This window comes from Cyprinodon tularosa, unplaced genomic scaffold (assembly GCF_016077235.1).
Source record: "Cyprinodon tularosa strain WSP-4 unplaced genomic scaffold, ASM1607723v1 ctg12, whole genome shotgun sequence".
Taxonomy (NCBI): Eukaryota; Metazoa; Chordata; class Actinopteri; order Cyprinodontiformes; family Cyprinodontidae; genus Cyprinodon; species Cyprinodon tularosa.
The window spans coordinates 276,973-287,555 of NW_024038003.1; the positions used below are offsets into that span (position 1 = coordinate 276,973).

At 40.2% G+C, this 10,583-nt stretch overlaps 1 protein-coding gene across 1 annotated transcript; it reads left to right on the plus strand.

Moving 5' to 3' along the window:
• Window positions 1-3,291: 3,291 nt before the first annotated feature.
• Window positions 3,292-8,891, plus strand: LOC119774325 (putative leucine-rich repeat-containing protein DDB_G0290503). Its single transcript, XM_038271772.1, has one exon. It carries the CDS (start codon window positions 3,292-3,294, stop codon window positions 7,639-7,641), a length of 4,350 nt encoding a protein of 1,449 aa, XP_038127700.1. The 3' UTR covers window positions 7,642-8,891.
• Window positions 8,892-10,583: the final 1,692 nt, after the last annotated feature.

Genomic DNA, 10,583 nt, shown 5'->3' on the forward strand with positions numbered 1-10,583 from the left:
GCATCTGCTTATGATGTTAGTTGATGCATTATTAGAGTAGAAATGTTAGAGCTTCATTAAGAAATGTGCACTCAGGTGTGATGTCAACAGACCTTGGTAGTGTAATCTCAAGAAATTGGTTGAGTTCGGGTTATACTTATGACCCATATGGCACAAAGAAAGAGTGTGCATATAAAAGAGTCTTTTATTTTGTAGAGTCCGTGTAGTCTTATTTTGGAAGTCTACCATGGATGTGTGTCAAGGGAAGGGTCATGCCCAGGAGTGATATAGAACGAAATCACTGGTTTACCATGTTATTGGGTGAATAGATTCTGCATTAGAGCGTAAATTGGAGACTTTTATTGTGAAATTCGCTGCGGGGTATGTTTTGAAAAGGTCCCTAGAGTCGAATAGAAACAAGCTGGTGGACTTTGGGTCATAATGTTGAGTCATTTGCATCAATTAATACACAAGTATAATATAGAGGCTTTTATTTTGTAAGGTCCCAGGAGTCTTAGTTTGAAAGTCTGGCAGGGTTGTGTGTTGAGGAAAGGGTCACACCAAGCAGTGATACTTGATGAATTTCCAATTGTAAATCGCTCTTTTTACCTGTATTAGGTCAATATATGAAGTGGCACTGGGGGGCTTTTATTTTGAAATTTGCCATTGGGTGCGTTATGAAAAGCTCCCTAGAGTCTATTTTTTTATAAGTGGTTGAGTTTGGGTCATAATGTTGCAAAAAACATATAAGTATAATGAAAAGGCTTTTATTTTGTAGGGTCCCCGGAGTCTTATTTTGAAAGTCTATCAGGGTTGCGTGTAGGGAAGGGTCATGGCCAGTAGTCATATTGTATCCATTTCCAAATGTTAAATCAGTGTTGTCTCCCTCCATTAGATTAAAATGTGCTGTTTAAAGTGTCAGAGGTAAAATCCCTTTGAAGCTTGGTTACCTTGACAACGCTTAAGGAGCCTGTCAGTGACAGAGAGAAAAGCGCAGCAGTATTGTTCCTTTCCTCTTAGGCTTTTTTGAATGGGTAAATCAGCTCAGAACAAACGAGTGCTGAAGACAAACCGTAAATGGTATCTAAAAACTTCTTTCAGTCTAAGCGACAGCTATCCTTTGTCTCCGATTGGGGTAACTTTCATGGTTGTAGCTCATAGCTCTCAAAAGCAAAACGTCCCCTCCAAACAAATGAGCGCTGAGCCAAAACCATAAAAGGTATAAAAAAAATTCTTTCACTGTTGGCGTCAGCCATCCTTCGGCTTCGACTGTGCCAACTTTCATGTTTCTACTAAAAACTATTTGGCCATGTAAAAATTTGCTTTTTCTGAGTATGAGGATTTTTCTCAGAATCAACGTTTTCCTATGCCCAAACAGGTCAGCTAAACAGCTAAACCATAAATGATATTGAAAGAATTCCTTCAATGTGAGTGCTAGAAGCGCCTGGAGATGGCGTATACCAAGTTTCATGTTTGTACATCAAACAGTTAAGAAATGGGAGCGATACGAAAATATGTATCGTTTTGGATTTTCGGATGTGATTTTTGGCAAGTCTCTCATTGGATTTCTATTGGGGAAGTGTGGACTTCTTCACGGTCTGGGCCACACTGTCGGAAAACTGTAAATGCCACACAAATGAGGGTAACATTTCCTGAATCCTGACAAAAATACCTACGTTTTGATGTATAATTTATTTCAATTGAGTGAAAAATGAGGGAGTGAGAAGACTTTGTTCGGAAAAACCAGAACAGCCTAAAAGCTAGAGCACACACGCTGACAGTTGAAGAATTCCGTCTATAGACTTCCATTATAAATCTGAAACTCTTTAAATTTTCTTTTAAAGTTTGAAGCTTCACTGAAGCAAAACTGTAAAAGTTAGCAAAAAGCTGAGTTAAACAGTAATAGCAGAAAGATACGGAAACATTTTAAAAGTTGAATGGTGTTTCTAGCTGAAAGTATGCTGAAGTAGTTAAAGGTCAAAGATGATGAAGTTTTAGCTGATTTTTGCTGAAATCTAAGAATTCTACATGCATTTCAATGGGACAAAAAAAAAAAAACGCAGAAAAAGCTGAATATCGCGAAAACTACAAAAAATATCTTTACCAAAAGACATAGCATAATTCTCCTGAACAAGCTGAACGTTTTGATACCAAAATTGTTGAAATCGGTTGAGAACTGCGGGACTAGTTAGAGTCAGAAAAATAAAACGTGAACAACAATAAGTGGGAATGCATAAGCATAAGATAACAGCTAGCACCATCAAGTGGATGATTGTGGTTTCTAGAAATTAACCATAACATTCTGAGAATAAAAAAGCATTTTAGAGCCAAATCAATCTTCTCATTCTTAAAAAATATATATAGATATACAGTACACTGATCAAGTGGGAAAAAAAACAAAACAACAACATTCCTTTTGTTGTGTTTTTGTATTGTATTTTAAGATAACACCTCCAGGCTTTTTGAGTCCAACGCTAAATCTGTCGATAGTCGCCACCCTCTGGTTTAGGAAGTAACTGCTTGTTCCACTGTATATCCCTATCTGATAATGTTAAAGAAAATCCTTTAAATATCCAGAATATCGAGAATGATAGATAAAAAAAAAAAAACTTCAACAGGCCCCGCCCACTAATGATGTCATCAGGCCGTCAAAGCCTGATGACATCATTAGTGGGCGGGGCAACCAAAGTGTCATAAAGGCATTGATGATGTCATACATTCCATTTCCTTAGAATCCTATCCTATAGAATCTCTGAGTCATTTCAGCTGAGACATCTTATCAGTGAGGTTGGTATATTTTTGCTCAGAGCTTTTTTGGTTTTAAAGTGCAAGGAAAATCTCAAAATGTCTTCCCGAGGTAAGAATGGGGTTTTCTCTCACGTAAGACAAGAGTTTAGGAGAAATATTCAAAAACACAGGAGACTGAACGAACATCTTGAAAAGGGTTTGTCTGAAACAATGCACCCTGATGTGGAAAAAGAAGTGAAACCAATAACTGCTGATCAGCAAACTAAGAAACAAGAATTTTCAGAGTCACTAGATAAAATGTGTGACATGGATTGTGAGGAATCAGGTCTTTTACCTGTGAGTGAGACATGTCAAGAAAGGCAAACAGAGGACACAGGAGATGAGGAAATAAATTTTGATGACATTTTAAGTCACAGGCCTTCAGAAACGGACACATCAGATGAGGAGGATGATTTAAATGACGTTTCACTTACATTACCTTCAGAAATGGATGAATATGAAAGGGAACCCATAACTGCTGACCAACAAACTAAGAAACAAGAATTTTCAGAGTCACTATATAAGATGTGTGACATAGACAGCGAGGACGCAGGTATGTCACCAGTGAGTGAGACAGGTAAAGACAGGCTGTCAGATGACTCAACAGATGAGGAGGCAGATTTCGATGACATTTCAATTGACTTGCTTTCCGATACGGATGAATACGAAAGAAAACCGATAACTGCTGAGCAAAAAACCAAGAAACAAGAGTCCAGATATAAGATGTCTGACATAGGCGATGAGGAACCAAGTCTGTCACCAGTGAGTGAGACACACCAAGGAAAGCAATCAGAGGACAGATCAGATGGGGAGGCAGATTTTGATGACGTTTCACTTGAAATATCTCCAGAAAGGGACGAATATGAAAGGGAACCGTCTATATGTGACTTAGACGGTGAGGAACCAGGTCTGTCACCACTGAGTGAGACAGGTAAAGACAGGCTGTCAGATGACTCAACAGATGAGGAGGCAGATTTCAATGACATACCAATTGACTTGCTTTCCTATATGGATGAATACGAAAGAAAACCGATAACTGCTGAGCAAGAAACCAAGAAACAAGAGTCCAGATATAAGATGTCTGACATAGGCGATGAGGAACCAAGTCTGTCACCAGTGAGTGAGACACACCAAGGAAAGCAATCAGAGGACACATCAGATGAGGAGGCAGATTTTGATGACGTTTCACTTGAAATATCTTCAGAAATTGACGAATATGAAAGGGAACCGTCTATATGTGACATAGACGGTGAGGAACCAAGTCTGTCACCACTGAGTGAGACAGGTAAAGGCAGGCTGTCAGATGACTCAACAGATGAGGAGGCAGATTTCAATGACATACCAATTGACTTGCTTTCCTATATGGATGAATACAAAAGAAAACCGATAACTGCTGAGCAAAAAACCAAGAAACAAGAGTCCAGATATAAGATGTCTGACATAGGCGATGAGGAACCAAGTCTGTCACCAGTGAGTGAGACACACCAAGGAAAGCAATCAGAGGACAGATCAGATGGGGAGGCAGATTTTGATGACGTTTCACTTGAAATATCTCCAGAAAGGGACGAATATGAAAGGGAACCGTCTATATGTGACATAGACGGTGAGGAACCAGGTCTGTCACCACTGAGTGAGACAGGTAAAGACAGGCTGTCAGATGACTCAACAGATGAGGAGGCAGATTTCAATGACATACCAATTGACTTGCTTTCCGATACGGATGAATACAAAAGAACACCGATAACTGCTGAGCAAAAAACCAAGAAACAAGAGTCAGGATATAAGATGTCTGACATAGGCGATGAGGAACCAAGCCTGTCACCAGTGAGTGAGACACACCGAGAAAAGCAATCAGAGGACACATCAGATGAGGAGGCAGATTTTAATGACGTTTCACTTGATATATCATTAGAAATTGACGAATATGAAAGGGAACCGTCTATATGTGACATAGACGGTGAGGAACCAAGTCTGTCACCAGTGAGTGAGACACACCAAGAAAAGCAATCAGAGGACACATTAGATGAGGAGGCAGATTTTGATGACGTTTCACTTGAAATATCTTCAGAAAGTGATGAATATGAAAGGGAACCCATAAGCCCTGAGCAACAAACCAAGAAACAGGAGGTTTTTGAGTCAGTATATAAGATCAATGACAAAGGACTGAAAGAAAATACAGTGACAGAGCAAGATGGACAAAAGGTTGATGCATTACACCACATGCTGACAGAAAAAGACAGAGAGATTGCAAACCTAACTGCAAACATGTTGAAAAGGGACTGTGAGCTTGTCGCTTTGCAACAGGAAAAACAGTCACTAGAGCACATCTTCCTAAAGACATTGCGAAAAAAGGAGAAGGCCTTGGCCAGCTGTGCTGCCAAGCTAGAAGAAGCTTCTCGTAGGGAAGGGGAGCTTGCAGAACAACTCATAATCCTAAGAGAGAGTAACGCATTTGATATGGAGCATCAAAAGCACCAAAGCGAAGCACTCCTCATCCTGGAAGATGCCCTGGCCAAAAAGGACAAAGAAATTGCAAATTTGGTGGAGAAACATCAGCAAGAACTGCGGGAGCAGGCCGACAAGTTCACAAGTATGAGACAGACAAATGACGAGTTGAAGCATCATACCTCGGAACGTGTGCTAACAGAAAAAGACAGAGAGATTGCGTCTCTAACTGCAAACAATTTTGAACGTGACCGTGAGCTTGTCGCTCTGCGACAGGAAAAAGAGTCACTAGAGCAGATTCATCTAGAGGTAGTGCAAAAGAAGGAGAAGACCTTGGCATGCTGTGTTGCCAAACTAGAAGAAGCTTCTCGCAGGGAAGGGGAGCTCGTGGAACAACTCAAAACCATAAAAGAGCATAACACATTCCATATGGAGCGTGAAAAGCACCAAAGCGAAGCACTCCTCATCCTGGAAGATGCACTGGCCAAAAAGGACAAGGAAATTGCAAATTTAATGGAGAAACATCAGCAAGAACTGCGGGAGCAGGCAGACAAGTTCACAAGTATGAGGCAGACAAATGACGAGTTGAAGCAACATACCATGGAACGCATACTAACAGAAAAAGACAATGAGATTGCGACTCTAACTGCAAACAATTTTGAACGCGACCGTGAGGTTGTCGCTTTGCGACAGGAAAAAGAGTCACTAGAGCAGATTCATCTAGAGGTAGTGCAAAAGAAGGAGAAGACCTTGGCATGCTGTGTTGCCAAACTAGAAGAAGCTTCTCGCAGGGAAGGGGAGCTCGTGGAACAACTCAGAACCATAAAAGAGCATAACACATTCCATATGAAGCGTGAAAAGCACCAAAGCGAAGCACTCCTCATCCTGGAAGATGCACTGGCCAAAAAGGACAAGGAAATTGCAAATTTAATGGAGAAACATCAGCAAGAACTGCGGGAGCAGGCAGACAAGTTCACAAGTATGAGGCAGACAAATGACGAGTTGAAGCAACATACCATGGAACGCATACTAACAGAAAAAGACAATGAGATTGCGACTCTAACTGCAAACAATTTTGAACGCGACCGTGAGGTTGTCGCTTTGCGACAGGAAAAAGAGTCACTAGAGCAGATTCATCTAGAGGTAGTGCAAAAGAAGGAGAAGACCTTGGCATGCTGTGTTGCCAAACTAGAAGAAGCTTCTCGCAGGGAAGGGGAGCTCGTGGAACAACTCAGAACCATAAAAGAGCATAACACATTCCATATGGAGCGTGAAAAGCACCAAAGCGAAGCACTCCTCATCCTGGAAGATGCACTGGCCAAAAAGGACAAGGAAATTGCAAATTTAATGGAGAAACATCAGCAAGAACTGCGGGAGCAGGCAGACAAGTTCACAAGTATGAGGCAGACAAATGACGAGTTGAAGCAACATACCATGGAACGCATACTAACAGAAAAAGACAATGAGATTGCGACTCTAACTGCAAACAAGATTAAAAGCGACCGTGAGGTTGTCGCTTTGCGACAGGAAAAAGAGTCACTAGAGCAGAGCCATCTAAAGATAGTGCGAAAAAAGGAGAAGACCTTGGCTCGCTGTGTTGCAAAACTAGAAGAAACTTCTCGCAGGGAAGGGGAGCTCGCAGAACAACTCAGAACCCTACAAGAGTGTAACGCATTAAATATGGAGCGTGAAAAGCACCAAAGCGAAGCACTCCTCCTCCTGGAAGATGCACTGGCCAAAAAGGACAAAGAAATTGCTAATTTGATGGAGAAACATCAGCAAGAACTGTTGGAGCAGGCCGACAAGCTTACAAGCATGGGACAGACAAATGACGAGTTGAAGCAACATACCCTGGAACGCGTGCTAAAAGAAAAAGACAGAGAGATTGCGTCTCAAACTGCAATCATGGTTGAAAGGGACCGTGAGCTTGTTGCTCTGCAACAGGAAAAAGAGTCACTAGAGCACACCTTCCTAAAGGTACTGCGAAAAAAAGAGAAGGCCTTGGCACGCTGTGTTGTCAAACTAGAAGAAGCTTCTCGCAGGGAAGTGGAGCTCGCGGAACAACTCAGAACCCTAAAAGAGCACAACAAATGTGATGTGGAGCTTACAAAGCACCACAGCAAAAAATTCTTCCTTGAAGATGCACTGGCCACAAAGGAAAAGGAAATTGCAAATTTGATGGAAAAACATCACCAAGAAAAGGAAGATGTCAAGAAACACTATGTAAGCAAACTAGAAGAAGCTTCTCGCAGGGAAGAGGAGCTCAATGAACGCCTGATGAGACTAACTGAGCGAAACGCATTAGATGTGGTGCGTGAAAACAAATCACTCCTCATCTTGCAAGCTGAACTGATCGAAAAGGACAGGGAAATTGAAAGGCTGGTAGAGAAACATCACCGAGAACTTCTGAAAAGGTGTAGCAACTATTAACTGGAAAAAAGGCATGTCACTAGCTGCAAACGTTGTGCAGACACAGCTTACAAGAGACCGAACACTGCTTCAATTACCAGACATGACACCTAGGAGCCCTCAAAGGGCCGCATTCCTTATGGTGAGGCAGAGACCGCCTCACAAAGAATTTTTTTTTTCCTTTTCCCTTATTGACAAAAGATAGGGCTGCATGGTGGAGAAGTTTGTAGCAATATCACCTGGCAGCAAGATTCCCGGCCCAGGGTCTTTCTCCAAGGTGTTTGCGTATTCTTCCCATGCATGCGCGGGTTCTCTCCGGGTGCACCGGCTTCCTCCCGCTTAATTGGCATCTTTAAATTGTCTCAAGTGTAACTGTTGAATGTGCATAGATGTAGTATAAACAAGGACTCAACTGAGTTAAATCCATTTTTTTAAATAATGCATCTCATTTCAAATTAAATAATTACAGTCTCAGTCAGTCTTCAGAAAAGGTAGAGCAACTTTGAATTGGAAAAAGGCCTCACTAAGAGCTTTTTCCTTATTGACAAAGGATAGGGCAGCATGGTGGAGAAGTTTGAAGCAATGTCACCTAGCAACAAGAAGGTTCTGGGTTAAATTTCTTGCCCAGGGTCTTTCTCCATGGTGTTTGTGTATTCTCACCGTGCATGCGTGGGTTCTCTCTGGGTGCACCGGCTTCCTCCCGCTTATTGGCAACTCTAACTTATCTCAAGTGTAACTGTTGAGTGTGCAAAGATGAGGTATAAACAAGGCTTCAATTGAGTGAAATCCATTTTTCTAACTAATGCCATTTCAAATTAAATAATTTCAGTCTCAGTCAGGGCGATGTAAATTCAGTTTTTAGGGTCACAACTTTCTGCCCATAAAGGACTTTAACCAGACTGGAGGAATATCTTTAAAACTGAGAAAAATTTTAAATATGATTTAAACATTTCCCAAGGATCCATAAGAGCTTATGAATATACTAATCTGCTGCTAATTAAAAGATAGTCAGTGAATCAGTGAATTATGATCAAACATTCACAGTTTTGTTTGCTTGTTGTTGTTAAAGAAAAATGATTATTTTTAGTTTTTAATACAGTTAATCTTATGGCATGTGTAAAATGTATGTTGAACACTCTCATTTTGACCATATTTCTTAATTTTGAACAAGGTTGTGTTAATGATTTAAAAATAAACTATTGATGGGTAAGTATTCAAAGCACAGGAGGCCATAAAATGAGTATCTCCTGGGGGGCGAATATCATTTGAGCCTCGAGGGGAGAGGTCTGCTTGGTTTACAGAAGACCAAAAGTCTTCCAGAATAAAAACATCTGGGATGGTGTGAAACTGAATACAATGTAGAATGTTAAAACACTAACATTTAGTTTTTAAGACATTTTTCTAAGTATTAATAGCATGTTTTTTAAATGAAAATTGTACTGTGACAATATCAGAATCAAATGGAAATTGTTTGAATGAAAATGTTTTGTTTAGTATTAGAAAATTGCTCAGGATCTATGCTTAATGGGGTAATGGAATATGTTAGCTTGTATACTTAGGATTGAATATTATGTTTCATATGTGAGAAAAAGGAATTGTATCTCATGTTCTGTTGATTCTATGTGTTATTTTTGGTTTAAGGCAGGATTCAATCTTTTGGGGTGAAATGGTGCAGAAGAGCAAAATTGAGTTTGTGAAGATAACCTTTCCTTGAACCAAAATACTGAATTTAAGTTTGTTCTTGAGATTTTATGGCAGGAAAGAGGCCCCGCATTCCACACCGATTCTGTGAAACCTTATCTCATGTTAGCCAGATGACCTTAGAATTCTTGGAGGCCCGGCAGTAAATTACGTGAAGCTCTAAGTTTTTCTGAGTGTCAGAGATAGCTCCTGGTTGGAGGAGCAAAAGCCAGCCTTATTTGAATAAATTAAATACAAGAGGATAAAGCTTTCTACATAGAAGTAACAAATCAGATTTGCTCTTGCAACTCTCCAAAGATGTCTTTGTACGTCTTTGCTTTCTTTTCTTCTCTCCATTTATGTCAGGTAATTGAATGTATGTCTCCGTTGTTCTGCAGTTTCTGGTGTAAGTTTGTGCATTGTCTTATTTCTAAGTTTATGCATTGTCTTATATTGGATTAAACTCTGTATTTCTGTGATGTCAACATGCAATGCTGGTTTTCCTTGTGGCCACACGCAGCTCACCGAGAGGACCTGGGAAAGGAAGAGAGAAGCCAACCTTTTTCCAAAGTTAACTATTTTAGAATAATTTCTTCCTTTAACATCGTGTAGATTTATTTTAATGCTCCACTCCTGTGAAACAAACCACCAGTTTTAGACACCCTGTCTGCTTTTAAGACTTGTACTTAATTTTTTTAAAAGATGATAGAATAACTTATGCTCTCCTGAGCCTCTATAGAGGTCACGTATCAGCGGACTGAGGTCCGGATCCAGACCCATCTGCTATCTAATCTGTACCCAATCTGATTTAAAACATCTATAAATTACCACATGTTGTCCAACAACAGTATCTAACTTCACTTGATTATATTATGCCTCTGTGTAAAAATAGTTTAAGACTGTGAAAAAAAATGTGAAGATGGTAGAAGGTTTAAGCAGTGTTGCACCGATACCGATACCAGTAGTGGGCATTTTTTTAACAAGTCTGAAAATACATTTGGAAACAAATGCTTAATTACAGCACAGTACTGCGCAGTGTGCAGACATAACTGATAGCAGATTCGCAAGACATAACTTGTCTTGCGAATCTGCTGTGCCGCATTAAGAAATCACATAACATATTTATCCATGGTTCCCTGGATCATGGAGTGTTGTCCAACACCGAGTTCACTTTTCTTTTTTAAAACAATGTAAAAGGTCAAAGTTTTATAAACCACCATGCAGGAGACCAGTATTTAAAATGCACACTGCATTCCTGATCTTAGCTCTGGAAGTTAGTTATT